This window comes from Arvicanthis niloticus, chromosome 1, assembly GCF_011762505.2.
Source record: "Arvicanthis niloticus isolate mArvNil1 chromosome 1, mArvNil1.pat.X, whole genome shotgun sequence".
NCBI lineage: Eukaryota > Metazoa > Chordata > Mammalia > Rodentia > Muridae > Arvicanthis > Arvicanthis niloticus.
Window position 1 is genome coordinate 159,061,199 of NC_047658.1, and position 17,635 is coordinate 159,078,833.

Consider the following 17,635-nt stretch of genomic DNA (forward strand, 5'->3'; position numbering starts at 1 on the left):
TGAACTAGCAAGGACTGTGAGGGAACCAGAAATAACTGGAGGCAAGCAAGATTCTGGGCTTCCCTGTGTGCAGGGCTCCCCCATGTGCAAGGCTCACCCACGGACATCTGGAAACCACGCCCACTGGTAATTACAAGAGAAGAGGTCATCTCTAAGCTAAAAGATTCTTACTAGGCCATGTGGACTCACTCCCTTAACCCTGAACTACCCTTGGGATAGTGGCAGAGCTAACCAAGCCCCAGTGGTTATAAAGATGCCTGCTGAGACCAGATGCTCTTCAGCTTCCTGCCCTATATCCACTAAAGCTGAATGAATGGCAATCACCCAAGACCAGCTAGCCCGGATGTGAACCGTTATCTAGAGTGATCACTGCCTATGGTTCTTTATGTCAGGGCTGGAAACAAGCTAGCCTCACAGCCCCTTGTGGAATATGCTACCTCATCCCCCCCTCCCCCCCAAAAAAAAATTGTAAAAAAAGGATTAAAGAGTAAATGCTGACAGAACTTGGTGCCTGGGAACTGATAACACCAGGCCTGGTATTAAAAGGTCTGTGACAGGTACAAAGGATGAAGTCCCCTCCTTTTGGAAGTGGATGGGAGAGAGAAAATAAAATGGCATGAGGAATGGAGTCCACAGGATGGACTTGACCACACACCTTATGGACCCAGACTGACAAGGCCTTTGGTCTGGCTGTAGCAACTAAGAAGCAAGCTACTCAGGGACTCTGTGTTATTACAAAGGAGTTAGCTTCAGGGAATAGTCTACAGCAGGTGCCTGAGAGAGCCTACCTGAGAGACCAAGATGGCCATATAAACCAAAGGTACACAGATGAGCTACTGTTGTCAACAGGCTCTGACAGAGCTGGGGGCCCTGGTGCTGACTGATAACCACAAACGTCCCTGCCTCGTGCTGGGGGAATGACAATGGCCATGAGGAGAGGCAGTGAGGTAGCACACATTAAAGCAGGTCAAGTGCTGTGTGTCTGTCTGCATCAACACAGCAGAGAGCTGTATGGCTGTCAGCAGTGGACACGGCTCACTAGTGAAGGTGGTGGCCTATTGTGGCCTTGGGACCCAGGGGACATTCCCAAAGCCCTTTTGAATGAGAAATGAGAGAGAAAGGATACTGCAGAGTGACTCCAGAGGTCCCATGACCCTGATATCTGCAGGGGACCAAAATCACATCAGACTATAGTCCTCTGCTGCCATCTGGTGACAAAAGATGGACCCACTCGAACAACCCCTAAAGGGACCGACCATCAAGAACAGACCAGTAGGAAATCCAATGAGCAGGTATTTTAAAAGTCAACGGAAAAACCTTGTCGTGTGCTATTACCATTCAGAAAAAAAAAAAAAAAAAAAAGAAAGGGACCTTGCTAAAATAGTGAGGCAGTATGCTGCCTGGTGTGTCAAACACTGTCTCCTACGACCCATGGAAACTTGCTTATAACCCAAAGAGTAGTTGTCCCAAATAACTCTTCAGCAACTTGGCCCAGGAAGGTGTGTTAATAGCCACTGGACATGGCAGCTCCCAGTGGCTTATGTCCAGTGTCATAGTGTGGGTTGTGAGTTTTGTTAGCAAAACTGTCGCAGGAAAAAACAGCCCTGCTTAACTTCTCTTCCTGCACTCTTCCTGAATCACATGTGGTCAGGGTGACTGTGTGACCTACTTACCTGGTCAAAATCTACAGCTCTGGGTTTTCAAGAGTCCCTTGATAAGGACCTGGAAGTGCAGTGTGCAAAGGACGATATGGGAGGCATAGGTCCCTAGGGGACACGGGTTTTTAAGTAGGTGGCTCTCACACCACTGTGTGCTCATGCTCCCGGCACCCACACCAACAGTCTGGTTATGAAGGGCTCCTGAGCTGCAGATGAGACTGTTTCCACTGAAGAGATACACAGGACACCAGGCTGCTGCTAGACATCCTGTTCTAAATCTGTCTACATCTGAACAAAGCAGGATCGCCAGGCCCTTCTAGTTTTCTGTAAACACAAATGCTGGCTGAACCATGGTCACCAATGGTCAGACACAGGAGCCCGAGCACACAGGAAAGCTAAACAGGAAGTGGATGAACTTCCTCTGTAACCCACATGTTAAATGACAAGAGGCTTTTTAGCTGAGTGAATCCCACTCTACAGCCTCTGGAGAGCACCTGAGCCCTCAAGGTCCCTCCTCTTTAGAGCCAAGAAGAATATCAAGTAGGGTCCAGTGAAGATCGGTTATGTGTCCACAGGGGACAGGCCAGCAGCTTAACTCAGGGACCAACTACCTTCTTCCTAAAGTGTCTTTTGGTGCCTTTTCTGCCTCGGGTCCCCATCAGTCACCTGCTTTTCCCTGGGACATCTATGTTGCCCTGGAACCTGTGTCCTGGTCTCCAGCTTCCCTGATTTAAACCGGCTTTGTCTCTGCCTGGCTAATTAATTGTTCCTGCCCTGTCCAAGTCCGAGTTTCATCCCTGGCCTTGGCCACCTGCCTGATCCCTCAGCCGTTACTCCAGGACTTTGGCCTGTCACTTATCCAGCCTCAAGAGCTGGAGGACTCACAGTAGCAAGGGCTTGATACCACTAGCGCTGTGAGTGTGGTCAGGGAGCACTGCTGTGCCACACACGGTGACCACGGCAGTAACTGACAAACCGGGAGCACCTCACTCATCTGTGCAATCTGAGCACATGACACATTGGGAGCACCTCACTCATCTGTGCAATCTGAGCACATGACACATTGGGAGCACCTCACTCATCTGTGCAATCTGAGCACATGACACATTCTGCTCCTTGCCTCCTTAATGCTTCCTGCAACACAAGAAAACAATCCGGTGTCTGCAGTGGCCAAGAGACCTCGCTTTTGTAGGGAAGACAAGTGGATCCATGTCTGCTAAAAGAGGACTATTACACTTTGATTCTGAAATGCAGCCCGTAAGTTCCTGCTCTGAGTGTCTGTCCCCAGTGGCATTAATTTCAGAGTCTATGGAACCTTTAGAGGTAGGACCTACCAACTGTTAGGAGCTGATCACTAAGGGCAGGTCTTCAAAGGTCATGGTCTGGTTCCTGGTTCTAGACCCTCTCACTGCTTCCTGGTCCACTGACATAAAACCCTCTGCCTCACACTCCTCATGCTCACAGAGCTGTTCTTCCATGCCCTCCCTGCAAATATGGCCTGAAATCGCCTGAAAGGCAGCCAAAGCAAACCCTCTCCTGTAAGCTGTTTCTGGCAGCTCTTGTGGACACAGCAGCTGACACATTCACTTCCTCAGTACGCCTAAGCAGGAGTGCAGCTGCTTCTCTTGAAAAGCAATGGCCTACTGTGCCTACCCATGAGCCCTTGGGCCCTACAACCTGCGGAACAGGACTACCTCTGCTAGGAGCACATTCAAGAATGGCTAGTCGCAGAGGAGACTTCAGAAGCAGTTGGCCTCTGAATGGAACTGTGGGAATGGACCAGGGGATAGTCTCCACCCCTTCCTAATATTTCCTCCAAATTCTCACCCAAGACTCCCCATTACCTCTTTATCTGTAAGAGCATCCACATCTATCATTTTGGTCTGGATGGGAACCAAAGTTAGAGGTTCAAAGGTCAGGCTTCCTCGGTTATTGAAATTATACTGTAGGAGAAGAGAGGAAACACCAGATTATACTCTCCTTAGCCACAGGGAATGGTTGAGTTCCTCCACCAAGCCTGGCACCCCTCAGAGAAGAACGTAAGCGGGACCTGACCAGCAGTCATGGGGTACCATCTTCAGACAAGGAGACCAAGCACAGCAGATGCCACGCCCCACACACTGCTGGGCAAGTGCACCCCTCTGAGTTACCAGGAACCCGCAGACAGTGGTACTCAGTACTCCCCCACTGACAGGTCCGCAAAGCTAGTATCTGCTGTGACAGAGAGGTGGGGACAGGACATGAGGGTGTCTGGACTTGGGGAATCTCTGGTTTGAGTCCGTAAGATTCTACTGGGGTATAAACCATCCAAATCAATAACCCATGTGGCCGATGAGGTCATATTTGCTAAGCTTTTGTTTTTAATTCTGTGCGTGTAAGAGGACAGCTCTCTACCACGTGGGTCCCAGGGATTACACTCCGGTGCCTCTACCCAACCAGCCCAAATCTCAGGCTCTCCCATTCACTGTGGAAGAGCGATTCTTTTTTCCTGTGTTGGATAGTGCTGTGGATGGAACTTAGGCCCTTGCTGTGCCTACCCAGGACACAGAGCTACATCCTCTGTCCCCTTCTTTGCAAAGGAAAGAAGCTTCTAGTAAAATCCCTGTACGGGGGGAAGAAAGCTCCATTTTGACCCCACCATGGCTCAAAAGCATTTGTCTTTCCATAATAACAGCAGAAAACCTCTAAGAAAATAATGTGAAAGCTCACCTTGGTCTTCGCAGGGACCACCAGAACAACATTCTCAATGCGGATCCCGAAGGCCCCGTCTTCATAATACCCTGGTTCTAGAACAAACAACTCAAGATGAAAGGCAGCCCACATCCCCAAAGACAACACCCCCAGTCGGGATGGCCAGCCCAGAGACAGCACCTCCAGCCACCCACGAAGAGAGAGAGACGGGGGCTGCTCTATCCTATCTTCTCCCACTTAGCCCCTCCTGCAGGAGTCAGGTTCTAAGGTTCTGAAAACTAACCAGAAGGCAGAATACAGTAAGGGGGATCTGCTACACGGTGCACACTGTGTGTCCACAGGACACAGTGATGTAGCATGGAGGTTTGTTTACAAACACTGAGCAGTATAACACAGCAGAACACAGCGTGTCTGGTCTGACCCTATACACAAACAAAATGTCTACACATATAAAAGACCACATATTTTTTAATTACTCATCCATACCTCACTCTTTCTAGAAATGAGCCCAAATCACCTCAATAATTGAAAAAGGTTGCTGTCATTTCAAAATGACAGGAGGGGGAAGTTATTAACAATTTCCTTTAAAATAACTGAAAAATAAGAAACAACAAAGAATTACCCTCTGCCCTCTGCCAACGGACACCTACCATCAGTGACAATCATGCCAGCTTCCAAGGGCTCATCAGAGAACGTTTTATAACTGATGCCACAAGGACCCTCGTGAACATTCAAAAAGGACCCAACGCCATGTCCTGTTCCATGCAGGTAATCCAGGCCAGAGTCCCACAAAGCTGACCGGGCAAAGGAGTCTAGAAGGTGGCCTGAAAGACAAACGGCCACTTGGTATTCACGGGGCACTTTAGAGACTAGGTGGATTATGTTTGGCTTCACAGGGTCAAACAGAAACCGAAGGCAAAGGTTACTAAAGAGTTCAGATTTAAGCCCAGCACAAAGAACTTTCTAACAACAGAAAATACAAGAACCCAGTCAGAGCTCGGTCTGAGGCCAGGTCATTTTCACCAGCCAGTGGGTTAAGAGATGGACACCTGCTTGCAGTGGACGACACAGCTCTAGGACTTTACTGACACAGAACTGCAAGCATGAGATTCTCACCAGGCTATATGCAGATTGGTAGGCACCAAGTCTAAGGGTGCTGAGTGCATGCCCATCTGCCAGAGTCAAGCCTGAGTCCTGCACCTTCCAGTCCAATGCCCCATCCACCAGTACTCAGAGCAGAAGACATCCCAAGTCAGGATCCCAGTAACATAAACCCAACAATGGCCACTGAAGGAGGAGCTGGCCCCATGCTCAAGGCAAGCAGGAGGGTACCCTAACTTCCACTGCAGCCTTGAGGCCTTTGTGCCCAATTTACCCCAACATGTGTCAAGCACTTCTGTTAGTGGCCAGAACTGCCACTGAAAACCACTCGAAGCTTGGCTCTTGCATCACGGGGGCTGGATGAAGGTTGGCTAGATGGGGACTCACTCAGGAAGTATCCTGTGTAGCCTAGCTGGGCCAGAATTGAACTAAGACTCACAAATCAAAATGAAGGATACATTTTTTTCCACCCAAACTTAGATATGGCTGAGCTCTGAGCCCACCGCAGAATAAACCACCTACCTTTGGTTCCCGTCGGGAAAACGGCTGCACTCACAGCTATGTGGCCTTTCAGTACATACGTGAAGCATTCCTGCCAAAGAAAAGCCAGGAGGTGGCTGCAGGAGACAGGTATTCAAACCTACGGTCTTCGAGCACTCCAGAACAGCCTGCCTGTTAATCTGTCTACTAGTACTACAGAGGGAAGTTTAAAAACAAACTTAAAACACCTCAACAGCTCCTCCACAGATAACTGCCAGAAAATCTTTTAATTAAACTTAAGGCAGCAGCAGAATCTACTAAGGATCTAGGGATCTAGCAGGCCTTCACTTCTGCCAAGAAGATGAGGAGACCAGGGAACATTTCCATCACCCCACTAACCCTGTATCAGCCTCCACAACAGGGGTGCCAGCCACCTTCCATAGGTAGCTGCATCTGGCCTGGCGGCCAGGCCTCAACATCTGATCTCCACACCACCATGTTATCATCAAGGTCAGCCCACACAAGGCCAAGGGCTTGCTAGAGGGGCAAGAAAGGACAGGTGCCCGAGCCCTGCATTTGACCCCAACAAATGGACCCTACCCCAAGGCCTAAAATCTTCCAGGTAGGGGTGGCTGCAAATGTCGAGGTCACGCCACCAGGACTGAGAAAGCTACCCAGTACATTTTGTAAAACCCTTCTCCCTCAGACAGTGCTCAGAGCCTCAGCCAGTGCTGGCTAAGGAGACTGACTAATCTCCAGGCTCTCAGCTCACAGCCTCACGTGCAGCCCAGGAGCTAAGCACCGCTGTGCCCATGTCTACATAGAAGAAACTTGTTCAAGGCCACAGTCAGGGACAGCAGAGATCTAACCGGGGTTCCAGAGCCCTGGCAGATCTATCTCTCTACCTCACAGCTCTATGCTGCCTTTCTAGTTTGTCAAAGCAGAACAAAGGTCCTCGGAAGGGGAGCTGCAAATAGTAATGCCGCCCTGGAAACACTAGGGTGACTTTCAGAATCCAGTGGAGACTCTGCCGATAAACCATACACGTCACTACCCACTCCCCTGCAAGAGAAGGCCAGAGCTGTCTGAGGTTAACCTGAGCTGCTCTGACCTTAACAGCATGCTTTTAAACTTTCTACAGATGTCTTACCCTCCGATAATTAATTACACAGATCTCATAAACCCGGTAAGCCTGACTCCACAGAAATGAGCATTTTACTGCCTTGCTTATAATTTTTATTTATTTATGCAACCCTTTGATAAAAGCAATGTCCTTTCTAAGAAGGCAGAGTGAGCCTCGAGATTCTGCTTCACATTACCTTCTCATAGGCAGTAGGGGTCCCAAAGTGCATGGTCCGGGTGACATCTGTGGTTCCATCCCTATCAGAGGTAGAGAAAACAGTTTCTCCAGTTAAAATAACCTTTTCTCCTCCATGAAACAGGGTACACGGAGAAACTACACACACAGCACTGATCAGCACAGGCAACACCCGCTTTGGAAAACAGCTTTCCCTCCAAGGCTAAGCCGTTTCGTCATGAGCCGTCAGCCCAGCCCCAGACACACACCTCAAGAGGTGTATCTGTAACATTGACACGTGAATCAACTGTGGCAATGAGGATACAACTCTGTAGATACAGAAAAACTAATTTTACACTTTGGGTGGGTGACATGTATCTAAATAAAACCGTTAAAAATAAACCAAAGTGTAAATGGCAAACTGGCTTTTACAGGAATGATGCAGCACTGACAGGCACTGTTCTTGGGCCTTACAGTAAGGGCTACTCCATGATTCAGCCATCACTGGGTTATGACTAAGGGCAGCAGACCAAGTACCAGAGGCTTGGACCAAGTACTTGTGGCAAGAAAACCAAAATCCTTTTCCTGCTGCTGGAGAGCAACAGGATTATTGAAAAACTCTAAAACTACCCAGAGGGGCCTCTTCACATACACTATTCACACCAAAAACAGAACTTCCAGAATCTTCCTATAAAATTCAGGAAAGACAAAACTTTATACTATGACCAAGTGATTCCCATGTGATCACAAAGCCAGACTGAGGTCACCCGGTCACTAACTAGCTTCCACTGCAGTGGGGCAGGGCCTTCTGTACACACAATATCTATTCTGGCTCCTTCTTGGGTTCAACAACGAGACCCAGGCAAATTGCAGTCTTTCTCCTGAGGAAAGAAAACGCTCAAGTGGATAGCTATAAAAGTGGCAAGACAAATTCAGAAATGGAGCGGCAGAGGCAGGTCCATTTCAGATCCATACGTTCAAAACTAACCCTTCTTTCTCAGGTCCCCAGGCAGCTGCAGGCAGGAGCTGGCAGCCAGCTCTCTGGGGTGGAGCAGAAAGCTTCACAGGGCTCCCAAAGCTCACTTTCCCTCAGCTGCTTGTTCCATAGTTTACCCAGCCAAGGACTACATAGCTCCATCATCCTTCATAGAAATCACAACGGGGCTTCTTAAATGAGAGGTCAAAAACAAGACAAGACAGCAAACACCCGTCAGCGGCGGGCAGGGGGTGGGGGATGGGTGAGCAGCTGGGCATGCTCAGCTAGAACACTGTCTCAGCCTCTGCCGCTCAGTCTCAGGCTCCACAGCAGCCCTGGCTACTCACTTGTACTGAGCACCGGAGTCGATGAGGTACACCTCGTCCAGGGACAGGGTCCTGTCTGTCTCAGGGACTGGCCTAACAGAGGGAAACAGAATTAGTTATTCCAAAAACGTAATCACTTGGTAAATCTGAACAAGTATGAATATTGTATACTACCCTTCCTTCCTTCCTTCCTTCCTTCCTTCCTTCTTGAGGGGTAAGGAGTGTTTCAAGACAGAGTTCTTTGATATAGCCCTGGCTGTCCTAGAACTTGCTCAGTAGACCAGGCTAGCCTCAAATTCAAAGATCCAACTGTCTCTGCCTCCCCAAATACTGGGATTACAGGCATGCACCACTATATCCAGCCGCTGTACATTAGTCCTAAAATAGTTAAGTCTGAAATTATTATGAAAAGAAAAATTACCCAATAAATTATAAGCATCAACCTTATACTATTCAAAGACTTTGCAACCTAGCTTGCCAACTAAAAAGGGGAACAGACAGAGTAACTGCTTGTGTCTAGAAGAGAAACAGTGTTTGAGAGATGACTTTAAAAGCAAAAACAGTAAGGAGGCTGAGGCAGGAGGATTACAGGTTAGGACAGGCCTAAGCTACACAGTGAGGCCCTATCTCAAACAATAAACAGACAACACACACACACACACACACACACACACACACACACACACACACACACACACACACACACCCCTGACAGAAAAAGCAATCAGTCTAAGCCTGGGTTCCAGGGACAGGAAGCAACCAGCCAACCTCCATGACTGGTCTCAGGGCTCCGAACTCTGCACAAGCATCTCTGTGCTAAGAGATTCCACCTTCCCCCTGCAGGGAAAGGACTGTGTGCGGCCACTTCTGCTGGGTGGTTCTTTCCGAGAAGGGACCCGCCTTCCCCAGCCTATATTCTATATTCTAGACAAGACAATCAGATACTGCCCAGGCCTCTAAGCAGACTTCTAACAGCCTGCAATGAAGAAACACCGAACGAGGAGCAAAGGGCTTTGAGATTGTTATTGCTCTAACCATATGAAAAAAATCCACCATGAAATTCATCATCTGAGTGAAACCTTTGGTATCTGTATGCTCGAACAGGAGCGTTACTCTTTGGCATCTGTGTTGGAACCAGAGCATTAGTGTGTGATGTCAGCACATCTGTGACTATCTCCCACACAGCTCTGAAATCTACCCAAGATCAACAGTTCTAAACGCAGTTATTTAAGAGAGAAAAATCCACCCCAACTGCAACCCAGAGGCAGCGGAGCGTCCTTTGCTTTATTGCACATGGAAGACAAAAAAGCACAAGATGTCCTCCACAGAGCTAAAGTGCTGAGCTGGGGAAGCTGATGCCCGACCTAACTACATGTCCTACGTCTCTACCAGCAGGGCTCAGCAATGACCCTCAACTCAAGAGTTCAGGTAGCCTCAGCTCTGGGGGTTGGTGGACTCTCACAGATCATGTGGTAAAAAGGAAGGGAAAAAAAAAAAAAGAACCTCTAAACTAGGATGCTGGCCTCAAGCCAGAAGTCAGGGAGAGATGGCTCTGCTGCCCAGCTTCTCCCTGCCCACATCAGTCAGCAGAACATCTTTTAGATGTTGGCAGCGGAGCTTACATTGGACAGACCAGGACATCAAGAAACCTGCTGCTACAAGGAGAGAAAACACTCCAGAATTCCAGTCAAGATACTAGGGCTCTGACTTCCTGAGCCTCAGAAAGGAAATATGGTCAGGTGTGGTAGCTAATCCCTGTAATCTCAGGCTGAGGCAGGAGGATCATCACAAGGCTGATGCCAGTCTAGGTTATGTAGTAAGTTCTGGATCAGCCCGAGCTACAGAGTTAAGAATCTATCTCAAAAAAATTAGTAACAGCGAACAAGGAAGAGGAGAGTCCTAAAAGGTGGAGACTTGAGAACTCAGAGGAGGCGAGGCCTCTGGCATCTTATCGCCCACTTCAGTCTCCACAGACACACAGGGGTGGGCACGAAGCCTCTAAGAAAACTGTCTCCCCTGCTCAGGCTCCTGTGCAGAGGCAGGTGCAAGGCCAGGCCCATGCTCCTCTGTCTGCATGCCTTACGCGTAGTGAATGATGGCGCCGTTGGGTCCCGTACTGGAAATCGTTGGGAAGCTCAGGTCCACAAAGTCAGCCTGTTGCCTGGAACAGAGACAGAGTCGCTGGAAGGTCTGCACTGTGTTGGGAATTAAGGCCTGCCCAGAACACTCAGCTGGCCAAGAATACAGCACAAGGTCCCCGGGTCTCCTCAACAAACACTTACCTTCGAAATTCCTCGGCTTTGTCAGCTGCAGAGATCTCCGTTACGCCGCCTTTGGGAACCTGCAAGGAAAAAAGTATTTATAAATCATGGCCGAGAGAGTCACTTGTGAAAAGACACCTGAAGGGGGTTCATTAGACAGCTGACTTGTGCTCAACTCTCACACCCTGAAGGCCCACTCTTCAGGATACAGTGTGTCTCCTCTCTAACAGGGAGGGAACTCTGGCAGGCTCTTCACACAGCTGTCTAAAGTGGAAGGGTTTCTAGCCACTGAATGTTTCAGTGGACTCGTCTCTCAGAGCACTATATGCCCAATCTGCCAGAATGCACTGCATCTAAGTTTAGAATGTCAAAAGCATCCCCGACTAAAGGCAGCAGCACTGGAGGAGAAAGCCGGTTAGTGCAGAGACACCACAGGCCTGTACCAAAGGGGAAAATAAAGAGACTAAACCAATTGAAGCAGGAAGAATACGTAAGTAAGACAATCCGGCCCCTGGATGCAGTGCAGTCAGCACCTGGATCTTTTCTTAAGACAGCCAAGCACATGGCCAATGCTCACACTACACGGTCCTGAGAGTAAAGTAAACAAACCGCAAAAGCCTCGCTGTAGCCACAAGAAAAACAGAACGACTTACAAAGAGCAACGGCTGGAAGCATGGAGAAACCATGGCCACACTAGAGGAAATGAGGACAGTGCCCTCTCCGATTCCAGCAGCTCCTTGTTGTTTAAAGGGAGGAGCGAGTCTATTTAATAGCAGTGAAAAAAACTAACCTCGTGTCAACTCCAGGTATTGGGGGGGTGGGGGTGGGGGGGGATTAATGGCCAAGCATCAATTTAATATAAAAAGTCTTATAGCTTCAAGTTCAAATCACATGCACCAACAGAACTTCCTCTCAGTACGCACAGCGGGCCTGTGACTCGGAGGCCACCTTCTCTATTCCCTTGTCACTCTCTACCACACAGAGCCACAGTGAGTTTCTTTCTTTCTCACAGGATTTATCGATATATGTATGCACAAAGTTATAGAACACAGTGCCATAGAAAACACTAAATCAGACGGAAGCTTTAGGCCACAAGGGTTGGCATCTCAGTCTTTTACGGCTATGTGTTCAAGGAAGAGAAGAACCAACCTCTTGTTCCAGCCAGTTGAAGAGTTCGCAGAGGGCGACGGCATCTTTAATCTGCGCAAACCACAGAGTCGGGTAATGAGATTCAGGTCCCAGTCCTACAGCCACACAGACACACACACACAGACAGACAGACAGACAGACACAGACACAGACACAGACACAGACACAGACACAGACACAGACACACACACACACACACACACACACACACACACACCACGGTCCCACCCCCGCCCCAGGGCTGGGTCCCAGCAGCACTTCCATGCTGCTCTGGAGTTCTTGGAAGCCCTCTGTAGCACTTCCCACTACTGGGCGAGAAGGCTGCCCGGCTATCCATCAGCTGAGGCTCAGTCAGGAGGGGCTCCACCCGAGCACACAGGCAGCTCCTCTAACCAGAGAACTCACACCCTGCATGGGCCAGGAACGACAGACTGTTGTCAGCCTCTGTCAACCTCACATCTTGCTGCCTCACCTTCTGCCTATTTCTTATTCTTTCTCATTACACCACAGCCCGACCACCCTGTACACTTTCACCATGGATGCGTGCGTGAGTGCATGCGTGCAGATTTTACGTGTTTTGCTTGCATGGGTGGCTATGCACCACGCATGCCTAGTGCCCACAGAGGTGAGACGGTGGAGTCAGATCTCCTGGGACTAGAATTACAGACAGTTGTGAGATGACATATGTGCCGGGAACTGAACCTATGTCCACCAGAAGAGCAGCCAGTGCTCTTAACCACTGAGCCATCTCTACAGCCCGCTTTCTTTGTATTTTGTGTTATACTTCACAAAATTTTAATACACCCAATTTTATTGTTTTTCCTTTTTGAAACATGTCCCACTATACACCTGATACTCAAATTCACAGTCCTCCTGCCTTAGACTTACAGGTAGCTAGGATGCATGCCTGCATGCCCAACATAATAATTTCATTCTCCCACTGACTCGGAAGACCAGAGGACATAGGTCCAGGGCCAGAGAGGAGGAGAGAGCTGGGTCCTTCTGACCACCCACACCCTGTTGCCCACACCAGCCGCTCCACTCACGTGAGCCCGCCTCATGCCTTCTGACTCAGCTGAGTTCTTCACGGCTTTGGCAATGCAGATGGGTGTGTAAGGCATACAGCAGCGATGATCCTGGGGCAAAGCACAGAAGAGGAGAATCAGCCTGCTCAGCGGCCAGACGACACACGCTCTGATGCAAACCATTTGGAGGGACACCTGTCCCTCATCAGCACCTGTCCCCTGCAGTCTTGTCACCAGCTGATGCTCAGAGCACTCAGCACAGCCTGAGTTCACCCAAAGCAAGTTAAACACTCAAGTGAGACATCCTCCTCCAAGTCTCCCTCTCTGATGCTTCCCGTCTGTCACAGCATGGGACTGCTCTATGAGCCCTGTAGCTAAGGCTGGAGTTCACCACCCTCTCAGAGCTAACCGAAACAACTCCACCTCTGAAAAAAAGGGACAGAGGCTGGGGGGAGGGGGGGAATGTGACCTGCAAAAAAGGGTTCCTGCTCTCTCCCAACTTCTCACTGTGATCACCCTCAGCAGCTGCCTCACCTTAGAGCCTGGAGGCCTGACCCTTCCCAGGTGCAGAATACATCAGCGTCCAGCCCTGTGTGACCGCCAAGGGGTTCAGCGCACCTGACACTGGCTCAGAGCTTCTCAAATTGTGCACATGCTCCGACCCTCCCCCCCCACTCCTCATGTAGGGAAGACAAGGGTGCTCTGAGTGACAGGCAGTAGGCCAGTGAGAGTGTCTCAGCAGGGATGCTGATGGGCACTTACCAACCAAGGGCCCGGCCCAACAGTAGAAAAACCCCAGTGAAGGGGTCTGGGCTCCGGTCCTGCACGGAGTCTAACTGAAGTAGATCAACACGTGTTAGCTGCTTACCCTGGCCCAGCAAGGACTCGTGAAGGGCAAGGCTGTCACTGCCACGTGATCCTAAGAGAAATCCTCCACTCCCCCGTCTCCCTGGGCCTCAAACCTCCAAATCTCAAACACAGAGAAAGAGATGTAGCGTGTGCTGGGAAGTGTACCCCAACCTCCAGGTCCCTGTGTGCCTTCACCATGGCTGTTTAGCACCTACACGAACCTTACTTTCTGTACTATATCTGAAAGCATTTTCAGGCTCTACGTAGAGCTTCTTTTCTCAGGCACACTGACTGTTGTTAAGACAGAGCTATTTAAACAAGCCTAAGTATTAGTGTGTGGCCCCCAGGACCACCTTTCCCAGCACAGCCAGAGCCGTGGACCTAAGAGTTTAGAGAGCCTCGAGGCTCTGCTCCAGGATCCAGCTCTGGGCTCAGCCAGAGCCCCCAGGGCAGAGCCCAGGTCTCTGTTCCAGCTCTCTACAGCATCAGAACCACAAAGGTGCGAGCCCCCATTACACAGGGCAGACTGAGACCACTCACCTTGGGGATGGCCTCGCTCACAGCATAGCTGGCTTTGTCGCTGACCCACACTTTCTCCCTCGGGGCCAGGTCAGCACACAGGGTCTTGAGCTCACTCAGGATGGACTTGTAAGGCAGCACCTGGATTTTATGCTCCGCCTCCAGGCCCAGGTCGAGGAGCAGGTGCTGCTTCACAGCAGGCGCGTCAATGCGGTCTCCATCAATGAAGAGCCTGGGGGCCGGGGGCAGAGCACAGGAAAGGGGGCGCATGAGCGGGAGAACAAGCACAAGGCTCACCTCACTCTTTCCCGAGATTCCTCCTCACGCCCCACCCCCACTCACCACGGTGATCACCTAGCCTTCACTTTTGATTCAATATGCTTTTATTTTCTCCAAAGTCTCCTCTTACACGCCTAGGATAGCCCTTCCTATGCACACATATCCACTCCTAACCGGCTGGTCCCTGAATCTTTCAGGGAGAGGAGAGCTCAGCTTCTCCACAGAACCCAGGACCCCGCCATTCATGCTTGCATCTAACACCAACCCCAACAGAGTTTACAGTCAATAAGTGGGATGCCCCGATATCAGCAAGGTACAATGATAAAGACGAGTTGTGTTACAATGAAACCCACTATTTTAAACCCACTATATTTTTGTTTTAAGTAAAAAAACAAAAAAAAAAAATGAAAAGAAGAAAGAATGGTTTTGTTGTTGCTGGTGGTGGTGATTGGTTGGTTGGTTGGTTGGTTGGTTGGTGCTCTTTTGAGACAGGGTCTTACTTTGTAACACTGGCTGTCCTGGAACTATGTAGACCATGCTAATCTCAAATTCATAGATAACTGCCTGCCTCTGCCTCCTGAGAACTGGGATTAAAGATATGTGCAGACACGCCTGGCTCCTGCCCTAGATAAGTTTTAACTGTCAACTTGACACAGCCGGCCACCATCTGAGAAGTGCAAATGAGCTGAAGGACTGTCCAAAAAGATTGGCCAGTGGGCAAAACTCTGGGAGATTGTCTTGGTTTTCAACTGATACAGGAGGGCCCAGTCTACTGCAGGTGGCATCATTCCCTAGGCAGGTGATTCTGTGATGTATAAGAAAGCCAGCTAAGCAGGGTCCTGCTTCAAGCTTCTGTTTGAGTTCCTGCCCTGGTTCCCCTCAACAATGGACTGTGGCATAGAAGTATAAGTTCATTCTTTCCCCCCTAAGTTACTTCTAGTCAGAGTGCTCTATCACAGGAGAAAAGAATCCCATCCAATAGAAAGACCATGGCAGAAGCCTGAAAGCAGTGCTCTGAAGTGATAAAACTGACAAGTCAACGGAGCATAGACCAGAATTCCCCACACCACTGCTGCTGACCTTTAAGATACCTGCCTGGGGTCCAGAACCACACAGCTGAGCCTAGACAGCTCCCTCCACACTGCCTTCTGGGAAACCTGAGACCTGTATGGCTCGAGCAAGATCACACAGTAGGAACCTCATGAAAAACCTCACAACGGCTGTGTTCTGATAGTCTCGAGTACTTATTTCTCAGTCTCGTGTTACTATAAATACTTTTGTAGATTTCAAGACATTTAAAGGTTTAGAGGGAAGGCAGTATAAAAATAAACAGGTGTCAGGGCAAAAAGGACAAAGGGTGAGTGCCAGAGTGGGAAAGCGGCTATTGCAACGGTGGGGTAAGGACCAGGAAGGGGAGCCTGGGCCCTTGGAGCTGGGAGGAGGGCGTCTGGGTGGGAGAGAACACTTACATGATCTTCTCTAGTCCTACGACCGCATAGGAGAAAAACACTGGATTGTGCTCCACATCTGACCCTCGGAGATTGAAGAGCCCTAAAAAGAAAAGCACATTCTTAAAAATGGTTCCTTTTGGCTGCCTGGCTCCCTGGTCATGCTTAACAGGTAGCTTTTGGGGGAGGAAAGAATTTCTGCTTAGAATTCAGCTCCTATCAAAGGATTCCACATCTCTCAGAAAGAAGGGACCTTATACAGGGTTCCACAACAGAGCTGCAACTGCTGGTGTCTGCCACCTGATGGCACCAGAACTGTTTTCTAGTTGGCCATATTGCAAGCTGAGGAGGGAGTAGGATCAAAAAAACATAACCAGTGTCCCCCTAAGAGCTATAATTGCTAACCTACTTGTAGGAACCTGCCAAGCTCAACACCGCGGCATACAAACTCTGGCACCCCCAAATATAAGGAGGACACACGCATTCTTTCTATTGCAAGGCAAACGACTTAGGACAGAAAGACTGAAGTGGAGGTGGTGACACAGAGACCCTGCTGAGCTCCATGGACACAGAGCTTCTAGTCGGAGCAGAAGTGCTGAGTCACGAGCCTGTGGCTCAGCCACAGTGGGCTTTACTGGGCTGGGTGGAGGACCTGCCCTGAGCCAGGGGCCAGAGTCTGATGAGGTCACCGAACACTTGAGAGGCCTGATGGACAGGCAGACAGTACAGCTCTGGTCCTGGCTGCCAGCTCTAATGCTTGCTCTCAAAGATAAGAGAGCAAAACGGCCAAGTACACAAAGCTGTTGCCTCTATGTTAAATAACGGCTTCTCAAAGAAAAGTAGAAAAGGTTAACCTCATACTGACTTCTTTTTAGGTTTTTATCATTTTGGAGACAAGGTCTCATTGTGTAGCCCTAGACGGCCTGGAACTTGCTACGTCGTCCAGGCTGCCCTCAAACTTAGATTCACCTGCCTCTGCCTCCCAAGTGCCGGGTTAAAAACGTGCACCCCCACATCAGGCTTACTACCTCCTTCTGAAATGAAGAAGCTTAGGGCTGCTGATATGTGACAGAATGGATGTGTCAAAAGTCCCGCCACACGCTCACACTTAAACTCACAAGACTACCCACAACGTCAACCAGAAATAGGAAGAGGAAAATGATCAGAACCTAAGATGTAAGTGTATGAGCATGATCCTGATGAGAGCATCACAGGAACTTACAGCCCGAAGGCCCTGCATATGGAAACTGTTAGGCAGACTGCAGTATAACCATTTGATGGAATGTTTAACGCTTAAGTTACGTTTATATGTGTTCCCAGCATGCTGGCACGTTTAGAACACCAGGCTGAATGACAGACACACAAAAACAGGGACAGGGCTGTGGATGATCTTGATCTCTTCGACTTCCTTTGCACCTCACACATTTTCCAAAACAGAAACATATTTGTCTTATATTCAAAAGGAGAAAGCACTTTTGTGTGTTTTTCCCTCTGACGCAGGGTTAATTAGAGACAACACTCACAGACATCTGACAAAGTCTGGGGGACTGAAGAGGCAAGACCTCCCTCCTCTGGT

At 49.4% G+C, this 17,635-nt stretch overlaps 1 protein-coding gene across 3 annotated transcripts in view; it reads right to left on the reverse strand.

The window, feature by feature from the left end:
* Positions 1–17,635, reverse strand: part of Xpnpep1 (X-prolyl aminopeptidase 1) — a 48,933-nt gene that overhangs the window by 882 nt on the left and 30,416 nt on the right. For all 3 annotated transcript variants that reach the window (XM_034504166.2, XM_034504165.2, XM_076924122.1), the window contains 12 exons: positions 16,081–16,162; positions 14,354–14,564; positions 12,986–13,075; positions 11,940–11,990; positions 10,812–10,870; positions 10,613–10,690; positions 8,551–8,622; positions 7,250–7,310; positions 5,973–6,042; positions 5,000–5,173; positions 4,368–4,444; positions 3,503–3,601 (listed from right to left, as the gene is read on the reverse strand). In XM_034504166.2, the coding sequence (XP_034360057.1) occupies positions 3,503–3,601; positions 4,368–4,444; positions 5,000–5,173; positions 5,973–6,042; positions 7,250–7,310; positions 8,551–8,622; positions 10,613–10,690; positions 10,812–10,870; positions 11,940–11,990; positions 12,986–13,075; positions 14,354–14,564; positions 16,081–16,162 (1,124 nt within the window). The remainder of the gene's footprint in view (positions 1–3,502; positions 3,602–4,367; positions 4,445–4,999; positions 5,174–5,972; positions 6,043–7,249; positions 7,311–8,550; positions 8,623–10,612; positions 10,691–10,811; positions 10,871–11,939; positions 11,991–12,985; positions 13,076–14,353; positions 14,565–16,080; positions 16,163–17,635) is intronic.